Source organism: Notolabrus celidotus, chromosome 21 (genome assembly GCF_009762535.1).
Source record: "Notolabrus celidotus isolate fNotCel1 chromosome 21, fNotCel1.pri, whole genome shotgun sequence".
In the NCBI taxonomy this organism is placed as follows: Eukaryota; Metazoa; Chordata; class Actinopteri; order Labriformes; family Labridae; genus Notolabrus; species Notolabrus celidotus.
In genome coordinates, this window is record NC_048292.1 from 15,521,167 (window position 1) to 15,544,541 (window position 23,375).

A 23,375-nucleotide genomic window follows, 5' to 3' on the forward strand; every position below is an offset into this window, starting at 1 on the left:
TTATCAAATATTATTTAGTGATACGTTTTCAATAAATACATTAAAAACTCTGAATATCTTTTAAAAACTAAAAATCTATGGATTCGTGTTAAAAATGCTCACACTCACCTGTGTTTAATGCTTGTGTTTACATGTGTTTAATGCTTGTGTTTACATGTGTTTAATGCCTGTGTTTACCTGTACAGGTGAAACCATCTCCTTCATAAAATGGCCGACACACACATGTGTTATTTTGCTGACAAACAGCCTTTGGCGAACAGGACGGAGAACACTCCAGTACCTCAGCTACAGGACACACATACAGACAAGCAAACAAAAACACACACACATCAGACCGGGAGTGGACACACAAAGCTCAGGTATTTTTTACTGATGGACACATGACTAGGTTGCAGAGGAGGATCCTCTTGAACGCACCTTGTGGCGTCTCACAACTCCCTCCAGTCCAGCCCGCCTCACAGAAACACGCACCTGTACCTTTACGGCCCTGGTCACATGACCCGTGTTCTGAACAGATACAGGCTGAGAAACAGGAAACAAACAGTCAGAAACCACAGAGACACCAAGAGGAAATTGTGTCACTGCTGCTCACCTTTACAGCTACCGCCATAGAACCCGTCACTGCACCGTTCACAGGCCACGCCCCCAAAACCAACCTCACAGGTACATGTGCCGTTACCAAGGTGACCATCATCACACTTGCCCCGGTTACTGCAGGGAGAGCTGCTGCTGCCTGGACAGGCTGAACAGAGAGATGAAGGGGGTGTGAGTCATCAAGATCAACTTTTAGTGTCCTTCATGTCAGCCGGTCCTTCAGTTATTCATCAAATCTAAGTAATATGTTGTGTACATGTTATTGACATGTTATTGACATGTTGAAGATGTGTTGTGGACCTTTTACTGACATGTTGTGGATGTGTTATTCACATGTTATTGATGTATTGTGGACATGCTGCGTCCATGTTACTGACATTTTGTGTACATGTTATTGACACGTTGTGGGTGTTATTGACATGTTGTGTACATGTTATTGACATGTTGTGTACATGTTATTGACATGTTGTGGGTGTTATTGACATGTTGTGTACATGTTATTGACATGTTGTGGGTGTTATTGACATGTTGTGTACATGTTATTGACATGTTGTGGATGTGTTATTGTCATTTTTGTACATGTTATTGACATGTTGTGGAGATGTTATTGACTTTTTGTGTACACTTTATTGACATGTTGTGGGTGTGTTATTGACATGTTGTGGGTGTGTTATTGACATGTTGTGGATGTGTTACTGACATGATGTGGATGTGTTGTAAATGTGTGTTATTGATCGCATGTATTGAACTTGTTGCTGACACATTGTAGACATGTTGTGGACATATTGAGGAGGTTCTGCCAACATGTCTTAGATGTCTTGTGGACAAGTTGTGAACATGTTACCGACATGTTACATTTGTGGGCATGTTATGGACACATCATAGATGTGTTGTAGACATGCTTATTTTTATTTTGTCCTCTCACCCAGACAGTCCCGTCCATAGTAACCCTGACAACACTTTGGCTTCAAGAAGCTGACAGTGCAGACGGAGCGACACCCAGAGTTCTTTGTTACATATACCATCGGCAGGTCGCACTTCGCAATCTCCTGAAGACGAAAGAAAGACACACATCAGACAGACGGATATCTGATGTACAGAGCTGGTATACTGAAAACAGATGATTACTCTGACCTTTAGTTTGGCTCCTTTTGGACAGCGTGAAGCGGGGTGGGAGCACTGTCCACAGGTCAACTACCACAGAAGAAGAAAGAGGAAATGATTTAAGGTTTAAATGTTCCCTTTTTTTTAATGCTTATTATAGCAAACATCATCAGAAGCAGATATTTCCAACATTTTCAGAATAAAATGTCCTTTACAGTTTATTTTGAAAAAGCATCAAGCACAATGAATAACTTCTTTGTTTGATGAGTCTCCTCTGAGCCAACTTGACGTTTGATTTGTTCTGTCTTTTAAAAGTGTCGGCTTGCTTCAGTTGTTCTCTGTGGGACTTAATCTACACATTAAGGAATCACCTCAAGGTCGAGAGTCGTTTGTTGGGCGCAGTGTCCTCCGAGGCTGGGCGGAGTCAGCAGGCAGTCGATCCCGTATGCGATCCCACCGTTGAACCCAAGGTGTCTCTGAACGATCCGGCACTTTCCATCATTGACAAACACTTCTCCCTGTGTGCACAGAAACAACCACATCATCAAGACAACTCTTCATATTTGGTGTGTAAATTTTTCCCTCCTGTGCTTACGATGTTGTCTGTCCCCCCACAGCTGAAGGACAGCGAGGAACCCTGCAGAGTCGGAGCCGAGTCCATGTGGATCAGACCTTCAGCGTAGACCTGAAAAGATGGAGAGACGTTGTTTAGACAGAAGAGTCGTGACAGTAAGGAGTGCCCCCTGGTGGCTGAGCACACAAACACATCGGAATCATAAATCATCCCCAACATTGAAACTTCCAAGAGGGTTCATCTGACCTCCCTCCTCTGTCTGTGCATAAAAGTATATTTTGAGTAAGTTAAGTCCAGATTTCTCACCTTATTGACCCGTAGAATGTGGAACTTCAAGTACTCCAGCAGCTGAGCTTTGTTGTCTTTGTGGAACAGGAAGTCCCTCTGCTCCTGTGGCAGAGAAGCCATGACGCTGTCTGAGGGCAGGAAGACAGTCACCGGCTGGTTCAAGGCGTTGTTCACCAAGTCCATCACACCTGAGTCCTGAGAAATTGAACATCAAAGTGACTCAGGACACATGTTAACTTTCAACATGTGTTCGATTCCCATCAGACCCAAGACTGGCTGTTTGTGGCTCTGCAGCTCGGTGGTAAAATGTCAGAGTCATGGATCACAGAGTACTGGGATGTCCTGCATAGGGATGCACCGATCCGATCCTGGTATCGGATATCGGCTAGATCGAACTCAAAAAGCTAGATCGGATATCGGTGACAAAGGGCCGATATATAGTTCTGATCCATATGGCAGATCTATTCATCTCAGTTCTATGCTTTTCTGTGTTTATAACAACCATGTGCGTCTCCTAGGTCATCAGCGCCGGACGGTCTGTGCAATTTTGCCTGGTGGAGCATGATGGAGGATAACTACATAGGGTCTGCAGTTTAGGTGCATGTCACGCTTCTTTTGCTAACAACTACGCTGGAAACTTGCAACATGTGCAGCGGTAATGTTTCGACGGATGGCAGTCGCGCTGAAAAATATAATGGAAGCCCAAAAGGAAGAAGTTTACGTCAGCTGTAGCCTACTGCAAAGAAGGAAGAAACCTTCTATTAGTGGATTCAAAGTGTGAGAAAAGTGACAGGTTATTGGATTTAGTTGTTCCGACAAAGTCAGAAAAGCCTGAAGTTTCCAAAACATGATTCTATCCTCCCAATAAGTAATAGAGATTGTCAAATCAATACCGGGATTGGATCGGCTAGTATCAGTATCAGCAGATACCAAAGCCCAGGTATGGATATCGTCATCGGGACCTAAAAAGTGGGATCGGTGCAGAGACGGGAGACAGGGACAGATACATTTCACCTGCAGAATATTTGGAAGAGCTACCCGATGCTGAGGAGTGCCCAGTTTGATGACCTGTCAGCTAGGATCAGTACAAGGATTTCTCTGAAGGACATCAACTAACTACCAGTGTTCTGTTTCAGCTGTGGAGTGCCTGTACATCTGTCTCTGCTGAGTCTCAGTTTCACTGTATAGAACAAATCACACTAAAGATAGACTTTGGAATGAAGGTCAGTTTAGGATCTGACCATCCTGGATTCTGTTTCATTCTGTTTGTCTGAAACTCATGTTGGCGCAGGTCTTTAAAGTCCTCAGAGACGAGTGAGAACTACACAAACTGAATGTGAAGTTTCACAGTAAGATCACCCAGACTCTGTCTCTATCCCTAAGATCCCCTCAAGGTTTACAGTTTGTTCAGATGCTTAATAAAATTATCTGAATATGAACCCAGCACACTTCATATTTTCATCAGCTCTTGTAATTTAGTCTTTTCAAAATAAAAGTCTGATCATCTTACCTCCAGCAGCCTGTAGAAGGATTTGTAACCATGAAGATCTGCCACTTGACTCAGGTTCATCTGAGATCAATAAAATAGGAAAACTTTGATCAGATGATTCTGAAGTGAAATCAATCATTTGGATCCATCCATCCATCAGAAACTGTATTCTTGACTCACAGGAACATCTGGTACTTGTATTTTGTCATTTTTTGGAGGAAAGAGAATCCTGTCGATCTCGTAGAAGATGCCATTGGTGCTAACTCCATGGCCGTACGTCACATTGGCCTCGTTGATGAAGACGCTGCCCTGAAAACGTCCAACAAACAAACACATCCACTCTTTAACCCCATATCCAGAGAAACAGAGACACACATTGAATAATTTGAAGGTTCCATAAGTCACTCAGTCCTGCTCTCTGATTGATCACCTGGTTTGACCTGGTGGTCAGGACGAGTCCGGACAGAGTTGTCAGGTTTCGTGGTTGGCTCAGGTCGGGGAGCAGCAGAGTGTGACACATGACGATGTGGCTACGCATGATGGCGGCAAATTCTTGTTTATGGCTTTCTGATGATACAACTTTTAACTGAAATCAAAAACATCAACAAATAAATAAAAAGTTATACGTCAGGTAAAAACTTCTTCACATGTTTCTGACATGGCCTAGGAGTCAAACTTTTGCAGAATCATGTGATCTGAAACAGGAAGTGGGCGACCCACCTTGCCTCGTTTCTCTGAGTTGAATGCGTTGGCCGAAGGGACAAACACGGTGAACGGGCCGCGACCTTTCAGAGAAATTTCAGTCACCTGAATAAGAAATTTAAAGAGACAGTTAGGGTAGTTTCCTCCTGTAGGGGACGACAGCGTGACCATTTAGATTTACAGAAGGATGAACAGGTTCATGCCTGAATGTGTGAAGGTGAACCATAGACTATATGAAACATGGACGTAGTATCCGTGACGTCACCCATCTGTTTCTGAAGCGCTGTTTTGAGGCCAATTGTCGGTGGCAGCCATATTGCTGCTGTTGAGCGATTGTGACGTAAAGAGGCGGGCTTTGAGCCTCCCAACCAACAGCTATGGTGTTCCCGCCTGTCAATCCACTCAGCTGTGCTTCTCATTGGAAGACTAGTAATCTCAATATCTTCAAAATTGACGCGTTAGAAAAAAATTCACCCCCTCTACAGTGTGTGCCGATCAAGAAATGAGCTATCCAGACTACACTTGTCTTTTGTACCAGACTGTAAAAATGTTTATTTCTGCTGTAAAGATCAGCTTTTTTGAATTTGTGTGTATGTGGTTTCTGGTACTTCCGGAGCCAGCCTCAAGCGGATCCTTGATGAACTGCAGTTTTTAGCACTTACGCATTGACTCATATTTTTAGACTGGAGGTTGCTGCTTGAGTGTGACTCACCATCAGTCCCATGTAGAAGTCTCTGAGCTTCCTCTTCAGGATCTCCTGCAGAGATAAATGGTAACAAAAAAAAAAAAATGTTATATTGATGATTATTACCCTCTCTTCAACCTGAGTGGGTGGAGTCTATCCTACAGCTCACCTTCCCCACAGTGCCCCTGCAGGTGAGTCCGTCTCCGATTAAGTTGCTGTTACACTTGCAAGTACGAACACCTGGACCCGTCATGTTGCACCAGGCATTCTCGTGACAGCCACCGTTTTTCTGGAAATATAAACAGCTCCCAAATCAGTAACACAGAAACTGATTGATCTGTGTTCTAGTGTGTTACTGTGTTTACAGTATCCGGCTGTATTTGAACTCACCTTTCGACACAGGTTGATCATCTTGCAGTCCTGACCGTTACCTGAGTAGCCATCTCTGCAGGCACAGGAAGTCTGTAACCACAGCAATAAAAGCCCCACTGTGTTAATTTTGAACACATAGTATAATAACACAATTATGGAACAATCAAATAATAGATACTAAAATACAATCAGAGACCAAAAACAGTCATTTTTTACTCTGTTTGGTCCCACGTGAATGCACTCTGCGTTGGCATCGCAACCACCATTTCCTTCCAAACAGGGATTTATTTCTGTGTGGGGAAACACAAACATCTTTTTATTCTTACCTCAAATTTTTGGGTTTTAAAATGTTATCCATTCCCTTTTTTAAGATTTCACACACAACAAAAATAAAAACAGGGAACATACCGACACACACCAATCCATCCCCATGGTAGCCAGTGTCACACACACACTCTCTGAGGCCAGGTGACGTCCTTTTACACACTGCGGTTGGACTGCAACCGCCGTTACTCACTGCACACGGATCTATGGCTACACAGACACAAAGAAATAGTTCTAAGGTGTTCTAAGGCAGAAACTTGTAAAGTTCAAAAACTTTAATCTGGATCAGAATGATCTGGATAGGATTAAATCTCAAAATTGGGTATTTCAAAAGCAGATTACCAAATCCTGATCCTACAAAAGTGGGATATGGATTTGGTAATCCAATCCTGCCCAGAATCCACATCAAATGTTGATTTTGGGTGTTTCAAAATGCTAAGGTGAAGATTAGGATAGGGTTGATGCTAAAAATCAGGATTATCCTGATCCCACTGGAAAGGTGGATTCAAGGTGGATGTAGAGACATGTAGGACACATGAGACATATTTAAACATTCTTTTATTCAATACTTGCATTAACTGCGCTCATGGAAGAACTAGGAGCACAGCTGAACGATTGAATAGGGTGTTGAAGGCAGCACTGCAACCAGATGAAGCAGCTGGACGGTCAATGCGAGGAGTTATAGTGAACCATTATTTTTCTTTTGATCAATAGAAACACGAGTATGCGAACAAAAAAGTATTTAGTTTGACTTTATTTTTTTATCCCAATGAGACATTTAATATACATACCATGTTAATGAAATGTATTACTTGACCAACAGATGCTGGCCTATTGAAAGACTGCAAATCTAGATTCTGTAATCCTGATCTTGTGGTATCTGGATCAGAATGATCCTGAAAAGCCTTTAAAAAACCAGGACAAAATCTACAAGATCACTTTTATCAGGGATAGCAAAAAAAGGGATTACAAAATCTGGATCATTTTAATCCAGATTAAAGTTTTTGAAAAACTGGACCCAGGTAATCAGGTTCAGGTGTGTGTGGATCACCTGAGGCTCAGTTGTTTAGTTACCTTGACAGGAAGTTCCGTTTCCTTCAAACCCAGCAGCGCAGGAACACCAAGGACCGGTCGCTCCGATCAAACAGCTGATAGAAGAGAAGAAATGTGACGAACATTCTGAGACACAGTCCACAGCCCTAATTTATACACATCATAATCTGCAGTGTTTTAGTTTGCCATGTTTGGTACAAACAGAGAGAACACCATGGACTAAACATTTTAAGACAACAACCTTTATCCTGCTTGAAATCTGTTCAATCTTAATGTCAGACGGTTTTTGACTTCAAAACAAACAAACAAACAAACAATCAAATGCACATTTAACGCGTGTTAATGTTTGTGTTGACTGACTTTCCACTGGTGTGACATCTGACTGATCCACACAGCTCATCAGCTTTAGATTCAATCTCTGAAACAAGAACAAACACACACACACACTGTCTGTAAGACTAAATGAACTATGTTTAAATTGTTCTCCTGTCTGAGTCTCAGCTTCACTGTAAACAAAAATACTTCCTGTTTGTCATCTTACTCTCATCGCAGAGGATGCCTCTCCAACCAACGTCACAGATGCATGTCCCGTCACCTTTCAGTCCCTCATTACAGCGTCCATTTTTACAACGACAGTCTGCAGAGACGCAGAGAGTGAGACCGAGTGAGAGATAGTGTGAGAGACAGGGTGAGACGGAGAGACAGACGTATTTGTATACATATTGTGTGCTGTGTGTGTGTTCTTATGCAGTGTGTGTACCCTGGTCACAGTGGACTCCATATTTCCCGTCCACACAACTCTCACAGGCCGTCCCACTGAAACCTTTGAGGCACTGACACACCCCGGACCCCTTCGTCCCGTCCTCACAGCGTCCATTACCGGAGCAGGCCTGACCATTCAGCCCAGGACACGGTTCACAGTGCGCGCCGAAAAACCCTTCACAACACGATCGCTCCTGAGACACAGAGAGTGTTTGTATTAACATCAGGAGAGATATTCTGTCATCATAATAATGATTAAATAAAATATATATATATTAAATAAATATATCTGACAGAAAGAGGGGAGGACGTACGATGATCCTGTGCAGGCAGGTGGCTCTGCAGCCGATCGTCAGCAGCCGCTCATCTTCAAACATTCGCTCCTGCATACACTTCCTCCTCCTCACTGACATCTGCAGTGAACACACATAATAATAATAATGGTAATAGTAATAATACATTTTATTTATAAAAGCACTTTAAAAGATTATCCAAGACACTTTAGAAGAAAATAAATTATACAATAGAAAAGCAATGGAAAACAACAAAACAAATCAAAACAAAAATCCATCAGTTATATGTTAAAAGCCTTTTTAAATAGGTGGGTTTTGAGCCCGGATTTGAATTTGGTGAGTGAGGGAAAGAATCTGAGGTGTTGGGGGAGAGAGTTCCAGAGGGTGGGGGCAGTGACAGAGAAAGCCCTGTCCCCCCAGGTTCTGTGCTGTGGTTTGGCGAGAGGGGTGAGGAGGTTGGCATTGGTGGAGCGGAGGTTGCGGGAGGGATTGTATGGTTGCAGAAGGTCGGTGAGGTAGGAGGGAGCTAGGTTATGGAGGGCTTTGTAGGTGATGAGGAGGGATCTTGTACTGTATTCTGGAGGTGATGGGAAGCCAATGGAGGTTCTGGAGGACTGGGGTGAGTTTTGAATGTATTGTAATTTGTTGAGGAGGGTGTTGGGTGAACCGTAGAGGATGGTATTGCAATAGTCGAGTCCTGAGGTGATGAAGGTATGGATGAGAGTTTCAGCAGCAGTGAAGGAAAAGGAGGGGCGGAGACGGGCAATGTTTTTGAGGTGGAAGAAAGCGGTTTTTGAAATATTGTTAATGTGTTGTTGAAAGTTGAGGGACTGATCAAAGATGATACCAAGGTTACGGATGTGGGTGGATGCTGAAACAATGGATTCATCAATAGTGAGTGAGAAGTCCGGGCAGGTGGAAGTGAGGGATTTAGGGCCTATGATAAGAATTTCTGATTTATTACAATTGAGTTTGAGGAAGTTTGTTTGCATCCAGGAGTTTATTTCAGTGAGGCAGTTTGTGAGGGTGGCTCGGGAAGCAGCGGTGATAGATGTGGTTGAAATGTAAAGCTGGATGTTGTCGGCATAACAGTGGAAATGGAGGCCATGTCTGATCAGTGTTTTATCACTATATTTAATATTATATATCTTATTATAAGTCATGATATGTGTAATGAACGTGTCGTCTGTTGTTGGAGGAACAGTAATGTTGTGGTCGATGTTGCGTTTAAAGTCTTACATCCTGCACGGTGTCGTTGGGACAGATTTTGCTCTGAGGGAACACACAGTCCACACAGCTTCCCTGAGGAGGAGAGATACAAACACACAGTTATCAATCAGCTGATCAGTTTTAATAATTTCACTCTGCTTACTGTCTGTGGATTGATTGTTTGATTGACTCATGTATCGAAGAGGTTACCATGACTTTCAGGTACTTGGCCTGGTCACAGCGGTTCCTGTTGATCCGGAGGACGGAGGACAGTCCATGAATCACTCCATTACCGCTCAGCAGATTAGACGAGTTCATCTGAGCGTCATTCACAAATAGCTGGAGGAAAAACACATTCAGTTTGAATTGCTGACCTCAGACAGTCATGTGATCAGATGGTCATTACATCATGTGATCGTGTGATCAGACCTTCCCATCTCGGGTGAAGAAGCTCAGCTGGAAGGAGAACCCGAGCAGCGTCTCTTTGTACCCTCCAGGCTGCAGATCAGTCTTTAACAGACGCTCTGACGCCACCACATGGTAACGAGTGGTGTTCAAATCCTGTTTTCAAAATAAAAGCACAGATTTCATAACAGGGATATGAACTGTTTTGATTAGTCAGCACTGCGACTATTCTGAAAAGTTACAAACCAATGAGGGAAATTACTCAACTACTGACTGTGTGACTTTGTGACTTTGTGATAGTGTGATGTTGTGAATGTGTTTGTGGTTGATTCATACAACATGAAGGAAGCTCTTATTGTCTAAACTTTTCTGTATTTCAGTAATTCCTTGTTTTCCTTTTTGTGAATATAACAGGTCTGTTCTTGGAGTGGGACACATTCCTACATGGACAATAATTTTCCAGCTCAATCACTGTTTTCAGTTTACATCCACATTAAAAGTTCATTTAAACTAAAGTGTGGGCGCAGACCTAGCCTAATGGTTAAGTTGCGTGCCCATGAAGCAGTGGGCCGGGTTCGAATCCAGCCTGCGTCCTGTTTCCTGCATGTCAGTCCCCCCACTCTCTCCCTGTCTCCTTTACTATCCACTGTCATCTCCTCTATAACAAAGGTGTAAAAGCCCAAAAAATATAGCTTAAAAAAACAACAACTGAGGTGTACCATGACGGCAGCAGACGTTTCCTTCAGATAATCAGAGATGGCAGCGTTTGTTGGAGCGAACACAGTGAACCCGTCTGACTGTTCGATCTCATCGGTCAGGTTGTAATTCTGAAAGAAAAAAACAATTAATAAGAGCACTGAGCAGACACATTTATGATTGTCTACAGGATGTGTGTGCATGTGAGCGTGTATCCGTACAATGAGGTAAGATCTGAACAGAGAGAAGTCTGGCCTCAGAGCGAGAGTCGCCAGAAGACCTTCACTCAGCTTCCTGTCAGGAACCAAAACCTGCAGACAGGACAAAGCTGTTAAATAAAGTAACAAAGGTGTCATGGCATCTTTAGCACTGTCAGTATTATTGGCAGTGTGAGCATATAGCACGACCATGATTGTACCTTGTCAATGATATGGATTAGCCCATTGGTGCATGCTATGTTGGATGTGGTAATGGTCGCTCCTCCGACTGCGGTGAGCTGAGAAAATTAAACACACTTAGGTCACCTGAACGCCTTCATTCAACACTTAAATATGTCCTACAGGGTTTGAAGTAAACTAAAATTATTTATTGTTACATATAGCAGAGTGTTGTCTAACATAATAAAGAGATTTGATAAATAAACACATGTAGCCTGAAAATGAAATAAGTGTTGAAGTCACCTGTGTCAGAGGATGATTGGGTATTTTATTTTAAAACTTATGTTAGTCATCTCGCCCCTCTGAGAGCTCACCTCATTGGTTGTTGAAACAGGAAGTGTGGTCTTGAGGTGGGAGGTGACCGAGGAGAGGCTGCCAAGGTTGGATAATGGATACACACCTGCGATCATGTGATTTCTGTGACACAGAGGACAAGGGGGGGAAAGGTAAAAACCGTTACACATTTCAGTACTCTGAAACTAAATTTAGTCCAGAGACTTCCAGGACACGTTTAGCTTAAAGTGAAAAACTCTGGCTGCACATTCGTTAATATTTAACATTTCAAAGATTGAGTCCGCATTAACGTGAGAGAATTTCAGGTGAGATGAAACCACCTGATGAGACTTGGCAGGTTCCCCTTCATAGTCCAGAAGTCTCTGTCCTCTGAGGACATTTTAGAGACAGCCTCTGAGGATGGGACCAGCAGGGTCAGGTTCTGGTCTGACAGAGACCAGGACAGACCGGAGTCCTATCAAACAACACAATAACACAGTTACACAAAGATACAACAACCCACAACAACAACACAACACTTACAACAAACAACAGCCGAGCACAACAATAACACAACTCTACACAACAACGCATCACATCACAAGCTTAATAACACAATTACAACCATGCAATAAACAATTCAACAATGTAACAACAACAAGACACATAAACAAAATGACACACATCAACAAAACAACAAACAGCAACACATCGTTACACAACAGTAACAACACACAATAGTAACAAAAAAAATACACACAACACAACAACAAAACAATGAAACAACAACAACTGCAGCAACTATGATGACAATAAACTCAATAACAACAACAACATAATAACACAACAATGAAAAATCAACAACGGCACAATACAACACAGTAACACATATCACAACAACAATGACAAAACAACACACAAGAACAACCAAACAACATTGACAACAGCAACAGCAACAGCAACAACAACAACAACAACAACAACAGAACAACAATGTGTGTTGGGTGTGCACCTGTCATGTGTTTTGTTTTAGAGCTCATTATGTATCTTGTGTGTATACCTGTCAGGTGTAATACTCACAGTGGTCCACGCTAAGAACTCTGTGGTGTCAGGCAGAACCAACAGTTCCTGAAGGCATCACAAACACAAAGTGAAGATAGAGAAACACAGTGTGTGATCAAAGTTACCTCTCAGTTTACCTGTTCACTCTCACCTGTCTGACCGTGCCGTAACACAACTGTCCGTCTCCGACATAACCTTCATCACACACACACGTCCACGCTGAGGACAGCAGGAGACAGCTGGCCTGGAGGACAAGAACAGGTTACTCTGTGTTACCCGGTGGTCAGCTGTGATTATGACGAAGAGTGTTCATCATCCTCACCAGGTAATGGCAGCCTCCATTAGCTGACACACACTGATTGACAGCCTCACAGTCCCAGCCCGTCCCTTTGTAGCCCGACTTACACACGCAGTCACTCTGACCGGAGACAAGGACACAGGGAAACGAATCAACACCTCACACCTACATCACTACTAACAAGATGTACTGCTATCATCACTAGAGCATCATGGGAAGTGAAGTGCCAAACGTTAAAAAAAGTTGCTTCTTGTTTAAGCAGGAGCGTTTCAAAAGGGGATGGATCTCCATTAAGATCTGATTGGCCATCCTTGGTGCCAACCTATGAGTGGCTGTTTGTCTCATTGGGGGTGGGACTTACCAACTTTTCAGGCTATGTTACAACAAACTGCTGTTTTGACTCTTAAAAGGATATTTCAGATTTTTTTAAGTGGGGTCGTATGAGTTACATTGCACTAGTACTCCAGCTCTTCCCCTTTAATGAGAAAATTCTCAGATGACTGGCCGGCAAGCTAGGCCACAATTTTCTGCAGACGAGGACACTTCTTTCGAATAATTTCGCTAAAGTTGAGAAAATATGGTCCAGGCACTCATCATGGTGCAACTGCATGCTCTACTAGAAAAAATTGCAGCTCTTGACTCATGCAGTCAGAAACCCCCTTTGTCTTGGCACTATTTTCGGACGCACCTCGCAGACAGGTGTTCTTCCGTTGCATGAGCACGGATACACGCCAATCAGCCATTTGGATCTGCCTGCACTTTTAGGATCAAAAACTACAAACTGCAAAAATGAGTAATTCTGACAGCGACGATGACATGCCGTTTACTGTGGACACAAAAGGATACCTCTATGAACCAGAGTTTACAGAGGAAGAACTCCAGATGCAGACCCAATGTATCGAAGAAGAGAGGGGAGAAAGTTCTGTGCTAACGAGTGAGCAGGAGAGATCTTACGTTATCTGGTGGTGCCTGTGCATAAACTATGAGGCCATGCCAGTGAACCCAGAGAGCTTCTGCTGTCAGGAGACAACAATACTTCAGGACCTTTCTGAATCAGAGGATACCAGCGGCTCACATACGACTCCAGTCTGCATCACTCGTCATCCAGAGTTCCCTGCCTTACAGGAGGTTTGCTTGTTTGAACAGCCGGGATAAAGACAGGTACATCCCATCTTTTAAATTTGCAGAGAAGTGAGTTTAATTGACTCTAAAGACAGATACTGCTACTTGATCCTGCTATGTGCTTGTTGATCCAAACAGCTGATCGGTCGTGTATCCGTGCTCATGTAACGGAAGAACACCAGTCTGCGAGGTGCGTCCAGAAATAGTGCCAAAACAAAGGGGGTTTCTGACTGCATGAGTCAAGAGCTGCAGTTTTTTCTAGTAGAGCATGCAATTGCACCGTGATGAGTGCCTGGACCATATTTTCTCAACTTTAGTGAAATTACGCGAAAGAGGTGTCCCCGTCTGCAGAAAATTGTAGCCTAGCTTGCCTGCCGGTCATCTGAGAATTTTCTCATTACAGGGGACGAGCTCACCGGCACTCATTGTGGCTAGCAGGAGTACTAGTGCAATGTAACTCATACGACCCCACTTAGAATAAACTGAAATATCCCTTTAATGTCACTTAATGATGGCCCACATATTTCTCAGATACTGCACCTTTAAATATGATATTGTAACCTAATCGGATGTTACCTGTCCTGGTCCAACGTAGATGCAGGTGGCGTTGGCGTGGCAGCCTCCTCTGTCAGGACGCTCACAGTTGTTGATTGGTTGGCAATCATTTCCATCCTCCTTCCACCCGCTCAGACACTGACATGAGTGAGAATCAGGTCCTGTCTTTACACATTTAGCCTACGGGGGGGGCGGGGGGGGGGGGCAAACACACAAATACACACACACATAGTGAGTTAGTGTTTTCTCCTTCAAACACTCAGTCAGTGAAGTTGTTTAATCTGCAGAAAGGACTTAAAAGTTGAATAGTAACCAACGTTCAGACTGCAGCCGCCTCGGAGGGGCGGGGCACATGGGTCAGACTCCACACAGGTGATCCCGTCTCCTCGGTAACCAGGTTTACAAACACACCTTGAAACATACACCGCAGGTACAATCAGACATATTTGGTATGATAAAGTCAACACAAACCAGTTCCTTAATTATAACAGACTGTGTCCTAGTGCTGCCCCCTGCTGGTCAGTTGAAGCTCTGCAGGTGTTCACAGGTCACAAGTAAAGCTCCACAAAAAAAGCAAAGAACCAAAGGTTTGTTTAAACAGGGTCTGAGCTGCAGGTGAACTCACCTGGGGGTTCCCTGGCTGAAGTCACAGTCCGCATGTGCATGACAGAACTGAGCCTGAATGCCACACGCTTTCGTCCTTCGATCACAGAACAGACCAGTGAAACCTGTCTGACAGGAGTCCAGTTTACAGCGACCGCCTGAGTCTGGGCTGTTATCACACTGACCGTGGACACAGGGACACGCTGAGGACACACAGGTGAGGTACGACACAGGTGAGCTTACATCACATCTACCTTTATTATGTGACATGACAAGAGGGCTGAAACTTACTTCTGTCACAGTTTGGTCCGTGTTTGTTGGAGGAGGAGCAGTACTGACAGCGAGAGCCTCCGAAGTTCTGATCACAGGCACACAATCCGCTTCCTGTCATCCCATCGAGACACTACAGACAATAAACACAGACACACACACACACAAAACAAACAAACAATTGCATAAACACGTTAAATTCATCCAGATACTAGATTAAAGTCTTATACTTTAGCTCATAACCTCCAAACATGACCACAAAAGGAACTTTAACTTCAACAAAGCTGGATGAGTTCTAACTCTTCTTAAATAAATGCTGAGAACTTGTTCACAGGGTGTCGAGTGTGTTGGTGTTGAATCTGACCTGACCGTGTCCTGAGCAGGGTGTCTGGTGTCCACCTGGACAGGGACTGCAGTCCAGACCGTAAAAACCTTTACAACATCCCGGTGTCTAAAATAGAAACACAAACCCCAGACTCAGCGAAAACCTCCTCCTTAAAGTCAAGTTATTTTAATCCTAATCCAAGCGTTAACTCTTGGACATCTTTCAGACTCTTTGAGCAGCTCTAACACACTATCATCCCACACTGCAATATTCATCTGTAAAATCAATATGGAATGATAATCTTTAATATTAATTTGCAATAAACATCTGTAGTATTTATCTGAAATAATATTTTTTTCATCTTAATCTGTAAAATACATTTAATAATTATCTGTAACGATAACCTATAATACTAATCTTTGAAATAAATCTGTAATAAACAGCTGATATATATATGGTTTTAATCAGCAACATTAATCTATATTAATATTCAGTAACATTAATATTTAATATTATGGTTAACCTAATATGAATATGTATTTATTTACAATCAATCTGTCATAAAAATCTGTAATAGAAACCTGTAATAATAATCTGGCATAAACCTATAATCATAATCTGTAATAGAAACCTGTAATAATAATATAGCATAAACCTGTAATAATAATCTGTAATAAACATGTAATAATATTCTATAATAGAAACCAGTAATAATAATCTGTAATAGAAACCTGTAGTAATAAGATGGCATAATCATGTAATAATAATCTGTAATAAACGTGTAATAATATTCTGTAATAGAAACCTGCAATAATAAACTGGCATAAACCTGTAATAATAATCTGTAATATTAATTCTGTAACATTCATGTATCATATTTATTTGAAAATCAATCTGTTAAAATGTGTAATATCAATCTGCTATTCTAACCTTCAGTTATAATAATCTGTAATAGTCTGTAATTGTTGTGTGTTTACCGTGACATTTGCATTGCAGAGCTGTCGGCAGCCTGTGGCTAGGATTTTGAGGGCCGATTTGCCAAGGGTCAGGGAGTAAAAACATCCGTATGTGGAGCCCTGATCGACACACAGAGACATGAACATGTTTCAGATCACACACCAAAGTTAATCAATTAAGACCTAAAAAATGTGAGAGAATAAACTCAGAAAAACTGAACAGAGTGAGACGTCTTACTGCATAGACTCCAGACGAGCACTGAGACAGTGTGACTTTGGAGCAGCTCATACAATTACCCTGGAACAAAGCATTAAGAGTGTTGTTCAACAAACTTAGACAGATACACTTGTTGAATATAAGCAGGTCCTGTTATTGAGATTGAAATATTATCAAAAATAATATTGTAACATACAGAGGTAACAAAGCCCTTAATGACCAGACAGCATCATATCTTAAAGAGCTCACAATGTCCTATTAGACCACTGAAACTTTACCCTCCAATTATGTAGGACTGCTTGTGGTACCTGAAGTCACCAAAAGTATGGGAGGAGGAGCCTTCAGCTATAAAGCCCTTCTCCTTTGGAATCATCTACCAGTCAGGGTCTGGGAGGCAGACACCCTCTCTGCTTTTAAGAGTAGGCTTCAAACATTCCTTCTTGAGAGAGCTTAGGGCTGGCTCAGGCTAGGATCAGCTCTTAGTTATGCTGCTATAAGCTTAAAACTTCCCCCTGTGATGAAGCTTATAGGTATGGGTCATTTTTTTGAGTTAAAATCTTTTAAGGGGTTTTAAATCTCAAATTAATTTAATTTAAACTTTTGTCTTGCGGGAGAAATAATGAAATCTGGGAAAAAGCTCACGTTGACGATTTTGGTCTCGTTGAAGTCACACCTGTTGGGCAGCACAGGTTGGATAGAGGGCGGAGTCAAAACTTGATTTATAACATACAGACGTCCATTTTTGGCTTCGACTGCTGCCTCCAACACGTCTGCACCGTCAACGTTTATCTGACCCTGAAAGAAAAAACACAAGGCCAACACTTTCATTCTTTTTTTTGTTATAAATGTAACATAACATCAAATCAAGTGTTAGCACTACTTTAGCATTTTCTGTTTCCATCATATCATAATCACGTCACTGTGGGTTTGCTTCAGTAGTAACCTCTACCCACAGATTATCTGTTAGACTCTGTACTCAGGGGTCAGGATTTTAGTCTGAGAAGTGTTCTGGTTTCTGTTTGCAGTCTGAGTAGTATTGAACAATCAGGTATCAGCAAGCTTTGGTGTCTGCAGGGAAATCCGTCAGTATAGAGAGCAAAATGGGCTGAATGTAATCTATTTCTGTGGTTCACTGTTCACTTCTACGTATGCCTGCAAACTTTTACAAAATAAAACAGGTGTGAATTCTCTGAAATAAGGGAAAAGTAAAACCTGTCTTTGCTTGGACTGCTTTTATACTATGTGACAGTGCTGTTTTCCATCAAAGGACTGTTTAAACCCTCACAGGGCATATACAGGAATGTTGGACAGACAGAGGAAGGTGTCAGAATGCACACTCACGTTTTCAGACAGCTTGATGGTCAGAACCTGATTTGCCATCGACACTATCCTTGGGCTGGACACAGCGTTAAAGACTTCAAGCTGTAAATCAGGGGAGAAGTCGTCATCAGAGATCTGTCTGATTCAAAACATGTTTATTAAAGTTGAACATTATGGGTACACAGAGAGTGGTACTCACCGTGGTGGACGCGACCAAATGGTTCCTCAGAAACTCCAGCAGCTTGTAGCGACCCTGCAGGTTCACAGTTTAACCTTTAACCTTCTGTTTGACTTTAAAAAATAGGTGCTTATGATTGGTTCTGACCTCATCGCTGCTCAAGTACTGCAGGTGTCCTTCAGTCATCGTGTCGAAGGCGGAGCTGCTGGGTGCAAAGACTGTGATTGGACCAGGACCATCCAGGACTGAAGCCAGGTCTACTTTCTGCTCAGGAGTTAGTATAATAAGAATAAATACATTAAAAAAAGGATGATATTAAAACATGAAACATGACTCAAAGTGTTACACTGCAAAAACTCAAAATCTTACCAAGTGAAATTGTCCCTCTTGATTTAAGATAAATTTACTTAAAAAGTAACATTTGATCAAGATAGAGGGACTTGTTTTAAGACAATGCATCTTAAATATCTTGTTAAGTCAAACAATCTTGAAATGATCTAGTTTTGAGTTGTAATTTAGAAGAAACAAGGTTTATTTTACATTTCATACATTTTTCAAGCTGAGATCTTATTTGTAGAAGACAGATAATCTGGATTTAAGACAAACACTTTACTTGATTTAAGTAAATGCATTCTATTGGAGAATCTATCAGAAAACAGCTCCATTGATAAAAGAAAGAAAAGAAAAGGTTTTTTTTAAGGGTGGGTTAAAGTTTCAGGCAGTGTTTCTTCTAAATCAGATAGAAACATACATCCTCAAACTACATGCACACAGTGAAACACCTACTTTTGAGCACAGCTGGCTTATCCTAAAAAACAACATGACTGAATATTAGTATATCCAGCTCACTATGAGAAGACATTATATCTCAAAATGCTCAAATTAAACTTTGTAATCTTATTTCAAGTACAAGATGGTCTTAAACCTAGAGAAGTGCTGCTATAATACAACTCAAATTAAGGTGAAATATCTCAAATGAAGAAGTTGACATGAAATGTATTAGTGCAAAAATCTTTTTTTGAGTGAAAAAATACTAATTGTTAGCATTCCTGGCTTATTCTGAGACACTAAGCTTTAACATACTGGTAAAATATTGCTTAATATAAGTTTTCTCTGCTAATTTTAGGATCACAGTTTTCTAAATATTACGTCTTATTTTAAGAAATCTTAACAAGCAAGTTTTCACTTGTTCTATTGGCAGATTTTTTTGCTTATTTCAAGATAAAAGTACCTTGAAATACGTTTTTTTCTTGTTTTTTGAGGGGCCTTTTTTCCAGTGTAGGTGAAGGTTTTTATTTGCAGGTTAACAGATTTTACCTCCAGTAAGGACTTGAACATGTTAAATTTTCCGTAGTCAGAGACGATCTTCATCAGGTTCTCCTGTTAGAAAAATAAAGCAAGTGATGAATCACATAAACATGTAAACACGGCCACACTGCCACACCAATGACTGTACATACATGCTGTGTCTTTAAACATGTGACATGTGAATACCTGTGTGTCACTTTCCACAGTGGCAGAAACACTGTCCATCAGTTTGCTGATGATGTGGATCATCCCGTTAGACGCCAACAGGTCAGACTTCAGGATCACACCTTTCTTCCTGCTGCCATGAAGACGGATTTTAGTCTGGGAGTCCTGAAAAGGAAACACAGAGAGACACTCAGGAGGATGTTTGTTTGATTTATAATGAGATGAGTTTTTGTTATCATTAATTAAAACAAAAAGCCTACTCCATCTGAGGTGTCTGTCTCAGCTGATTTTCCCGTCAGTGTGTAAAAGACGTCTGTTTTCTTTAGAGTGCTGAATGGCAGCACCCCAGCAACCAGGTGTAACTTACACAGGTACTTTGCTTTGGAAAGGTCAGAGGTCAGAGTCTTCACCTGATCAACAAACACAAAAAAATACTTAAGTTTCAAATTAAAGTCACATATTTAGTTGTTAAACCCACAGGTGTGTATACTATTTCGACTTTGAGTGTCTCCTTCAAAATAAAAGTCCTTGAGAGCCAACAGGAAGAGAGGCATGCAACTGGTACTTTGCATGTGAACAGACTTTGAATGACATGAGGTTTATATGTGACGGCTTACTGAAGTTCCTCTGAAACCTTTATTGGTCGGGACAAACAGAGTGAACGGACCCAAATTCTGCAGAGGCCACGACACAGAACCTGAAAATAAACAAACAGAACAACAAAGAGTTAACGTTAATGTGTCTGATGTCCGGCAGAGGGCATCTCCACTGGTTCTAAAAGTCAGTCTGATTGTTTAGAAGTCCGTAAGGACATAATCCTGCTTCTCAGTTGATTTATTCCTTCAGTTAATAGTTTCCTCATGAGTTTATGATCTCAATAATTTTAAGTCTTCTTCAATACAGCATAATGTTACTATTGAGACCTAAAGAAAGTCTTGTTCAGACTTAAGTTAGAGAGACTCTCTGAGGAGTCAGCTAGCCCATATTTGCATCACTATGAATATCAGAGTTGTTTTAAAATACAAATGCAGCCAGCCAACCTAGCTAGCGGATTAATTAGCACAAAACGACCATATATATGGATCAGGGGTGCAGCTCGCTCGGCTGGAAATGAAGCTTCCACTAAAACTGCTCCCCCTGGTGGCTGGCTGCAGTATAGGTCAAAAACTGTCTCCCCCATTCATTTGAATGGGGCTGCAGTCAAACTTTAAAAAATAAATTTCTCACATCCGTATGCTGTGGTGATATGTCGTTATTATTTGACTGTTTTGTGTTCAAGGCCTCTTTCTTCTGAAAAGTTTCTTTTTCGTTAGTTATTAGAGGTTAAAAAACAGGGTTTTACATCCGGGTTGCTTTGATTGACCTCTGCCATAGAGAGAAACTCCGTAAGGACCTCAGGACGGTATGCTGTAGGGCGGAGCTTGATACACACAAATTACAGTGGCAACTGTAACACTACTGTGCAGACTCTGGCTGCAGAAAAATTTACAAGATGGCAGCGTTCTGGAACAGGATATTTTGGTTTCAAAACCGTTCAATGGGAAAAGACCAAGGGAGAAGTTCCGGTGGTTGGTGGTGAGGCTTTCAGCAGTGTGTCTGCCCCCTGGTGGCTGGCTGCAGTATAGGTCAAAAAATCTGTCTCTCCCATTCATTTGAATGGGGGAGCAGTCAAACTTTAAAAAATAAATACACGTTGTACGAATGTTTCTCACATCTGTATGCTGTGGTTATATGTAGTTATTATTTGACTGTTTTGTGTTCAAGGCCTCTTTTTTTCTGAAAAGTTTCTTTTTCGTTAGTTATTAGAGTTTAAAAAACGGGGTTTTACTTCCAGGTTTCCTTTGATTCACAGCCGCCGTAGAGTGAAACTTCAAAGGACACAACGTCTTGTGATGTCACGCTGTAGGGCGGAGCTTATTACAGTGGCTTCACAGGTTCTGGCTGCACAATGGCTGCGCCCAGGAGGGGGATTTTTTGGCTTCAGAACTGTACAACTGGAAGAGGCGGAGCAACGCTGTCCATTTTATTTACAGTCTATGATATGGATCAGAGGGCGGATTTAGTAAGGAGCGAGGGAACTGATGGTGGCGTCACTCAAAATGCCACCAACCATTGGATGATATCACGTTGGCCACTCCTTTAAAACAATCTACTTCAGTGCAGAGCTGGAGTGAAGGTGCACTTAGCTCAGCATAAAGACTGTAAACAAGAGGGAACAGCTAGCCTGGCTCCGTCCAAAGTTAAAATGTCCACCTATCCACACCTGGTGACTCTCTGTCTCATTCCTTTAACCTTTAACTAATCAGATTTATAAAAAATAACATCTTCATGATGGAAAGCAATTTGTCTCTACATTTATTTATTAGATAAAGTTAAACTGCAAATAAATCTGAAATAAATAAATAAATCATCTCACTGAACAGCTCGATGGCGTTGCTCAGCTGACCCCTCCACTCTCCTGTAGGATCCGTGTTCAGACTGTTCAGACGCTGAATGATGTTCCCGTAACACATTTTACCATTACCATAGTAACCCTCCAGACAGGTACACCTGAGGCAGACAGAGGGACAGGTGAGATGTCTCATATACATTATTATAACACCTGTTTATTGGTTAGAAACAGAGAATAAGAGACTGACTCAAATCGTCCGGGTCCCACGGTGGTACAGTTGGCGTGTTCGTGACATGAATCCCGTTGACATGCCTCCTTCACGCTGCAGCCGCCCTCATTCAGATGTTCAAAACCAGGTAGACACTCACAGTGAGACTGAACAACAAGGCAGGTACACACAGGGTTAATATATTCTGATGATATGTATTACAATGATCGATTCAACTTTACATTCTCCTAATCCTGTTCTTCACTCTGATACTGTTGATAATCTTGATGCTCTTTCTGATCCTGAACCTTGTTCCTTTCCATGATCCACATTCTTCTCCTGATGCTCTTCATAATCTTGACTTTAAATCTATACTCATCATTTAATGTCAATGTCATTGATCCTGTTCTGAATCACGCTCTTGATCTTGAAAATGATCTTGTTTTTGCTCCATATTATAGTAAGGATCTTATACCCTACTCCCAAATCCCTTTTTTTTGGTCTTAATCCTGTTTTTGATCTTGATCCTGCTCCTTTCAAAAAAATGTTTACTAAGGTCGTACCCTTGGTCACAATTCTGTTTTTAATTCTGATCTTGTTCTTGATGCTCTTGTTCGAATCTTCATCATGCTCTTTATCAAGAATGACTTTTGTGTATTTTAATCTTGTTTCCGGCTCTTGATCAGAATCCTGTTTCTGGTCCTAATGCAGCTTTTGATCCTGTTCTTGATCTTTTTACTACTTTTATTCCTAGTCCTCATCTTGATTTTTGTCTTGTGCCCTTTCCCTGTTTCTGATAATAATCTTAATCTTGTTCCTGCTCTTGATCACCATCCTGTTCTTTGGTCCTAATATTGTCCTTCGTCCCGTTTACCATCCTGATCTTGCTCTGCATAGTGCTCCTGACTTTATTCATTCTACTGTTCAATATTATACTCTTATTTGCAATTTTTGTCAGAATCCTGCTGTTGGTCCTAATTTTGATCTTGCTCCAGATTGCAATCCAAATCTTGTTCTAAATCCAGTTTATCTTGGCCTTTCTATTGTTAATAATCCTAATTTGTTCTTCATCAGAATCTTGCCTTCGATCTTGATTTTGATCTCTGTCTCGATTTGAATTAGGATCCCTGATTTTG

At 41.6% G+C, this 23,375-nt stretch overlaps 1 protein-coding gene across 1 annotated transcript in view; it reads right to left on the reverse strand.

Annotated features, from left to right (window-relative positions):
• Nucleotides 1-23,375, reverse strand: part of stab2 (stabilin 2) — a 69,405-nt gene that overhangs the window by 38,450 nt on the left and 7,580 nt on the right. The window contains exons 9-58 of the mRNA XM_034674168.1: nucleotides 22,279-22,406; nucleotides 22,056-22,189; nucleotides 20,257-20,336; nucleotides 19,900-20,049; nucleotides 19,661-19,804; nucleotides 19,484-19,546; nucleotides 18,314-18,430; nucleotides 18,188-18,241; nucleotides 18,010-18,090; nucleotides 17,311-17,463; nucleotides 16,690-16,749; nucleotides 16,473-16,571; nucleotides 15,535-15,621; nucleotides 15,192-15,303; nucleotides 14,923-15,103; nucleotides 14,615-14,708; nucleotides 14,319-14,477; nucleotides 12,645-12,740; nucleotides 12,474-12,566; nucleotides 12,341-12,388; nucleotides 11,602-11,735; nucleotides 11,302-11,404; nucleotides 10,969-11,046; nucleotides 10,772-10,861; nucleotides 10,574-10,681; nucleotides 9,879-10,010; nucleotides 9,660-9,788; nucleotides 9,480-9,542; nucleotides 8,262-8,360; nucleotides 7,946-8,141; nucleotides 7,727-7,822; nucleotides 7,546-7,603; nucleotides 7,207-7,280; nucleotides 6,217-6,342; nucleotides 6,025-6,098; nucleotides 5,827-5,898; nucleotides 5,606-5,725; nucleotides 5,464-5,508; nucleotides 4,770-4,856; nucleotides 4,480-4,635; nucleotides 4,230-4,358; nucleotides 4,071-4,130; nucleotides 2,579-2,755; nucleotides 2,294-2,383; nucleotides 2,070-2,216; nucleotides 1,729-1,788; nucleotides 1,520-1,643; nucleotides 593-742; nucleotides 418-522; nucleotides 178-285 (exon numbers count right to left, since the gene is read on the reverse strand). Of these exons, the coding sequence (XP_034530059.1) occupies nucleotides 178-285; nucleotides 418-522; nucleotides 593-742; nucleotides 1,520-1,643; nucleotides 1,729-1,788; nucleotides 2,070-2,216; nucleotides 2,294-2,383; nucleotides 2,579-2,755; nucleotides 4,071-4,130; nucleotides 4,230-4,358; nucleotides 4,480-4,635; nucleotides 4,770-4,856; nucleotides 5,464-5,508; nucleotides 5,606-5,725; nucleotides 5,827-5,898; nucleotides 6,025-6,098; nucleotides 6,217-6,342; nucleotides 7,207-7,280; nucleotides 7,546-7,603; nucleotides 7,727-7,822; nucleotides 7,946-8,141; nucleotides 8,262-8,360; nucleotides 9,480-9,542; nucleotides 9,660-9,788; nucleotides 9,879-10,010; nucleotides 10,574-10,681; nucleotides 10,772-10,861; nucleotides 10,969-11,046; nucleotides 11,302-11,404; nucleotides 11,602-11,735; nucleotides 12,341-12,388; nucleotides 12,474-12,566; nucleotides 12,645-12,740; nucleotides 14,319-14,477; nucleotides 14,615-14,708; nucleotides 14,923-15,103; nucleotides 15,192-15,303; nucleotides 15,535-15,621; nucleotides 16,473-16,571; nucleotides 16,690-16,749; nucleotides 17,311-17,463; nucleotides 18,010-18,090; nucleotides 18,188-18,241; nucleotides 18,314-18,430; nucleotides 19,484-19,546; nucleotides 19,661-19,804; nucleotides 19,900-20,049; nucleotides 20,257-20,336; nucleotides 22,056-22,189; nucleotides 22,279-22,406 (5,323 nt within the window). The remainder of the gene's footprint in view (nucleotides 1-177; nucleotides 286-417; nucleotides 523-592; nucleotides 743-1,519; nucleotides 1,644-1,728; nucleotides 1,789-2,069; nucleotides 2,217-2,293; nucleotides 2,384-2,578; nucleotides 2,756-4,070; nucleotides 4,131-4,229; nucleotides 4,359-4,479; nucleotides 4,636-4,769; nucleotides 4,857-5,463; nucleotides 5,509-5,605; nucleotides 5,726-5,826; nucleotides 5,899-6,024; nucleotides 6,099-6,216; nucleotides 6,343-7,206; nucleotides 7,281-7,545; nucleotides 7,604-7,726; nucleotides 7,823-7,945; nucleotides 8,142-8,261; nucleotides 8,361-9,479; nucleotides 9,543-9,659; nucleotides 9,789-9,878; nucleotides 10,011-10,573; nucleotides 10,682-10,771; nucleotides 10,862-10,968; nucleotides 11,047-11,301; nucleotides 11,405-11,601; nucleotides 11,736-12,340; nucleotides 12,389-12,473; nucleotides 12,567-12,644; nucleotides 12,741-14,318; nucleotides 14,478-14,614; nucleotides 14,709-14,922; nucleotides 15,104-15,191; nucleotides 15,304-15,534; nucleotides 15,622-16,472; nucleotides 16,572-16,689; nucleotides 16,750-17,310; nucleotides 17,464-18,009; nucleotides 18,091-18,187; nucleotides 18,242-18,313; nucleotides 18,431-19,483; nucleotides 19,547-19,660; nucleotides 19,805-19,899; nucleotides 20,050-20,256; nucleotides 20,337-22,055; nucleotides 22,190-22,278; nucleotides 22,407-23,375) is intronic.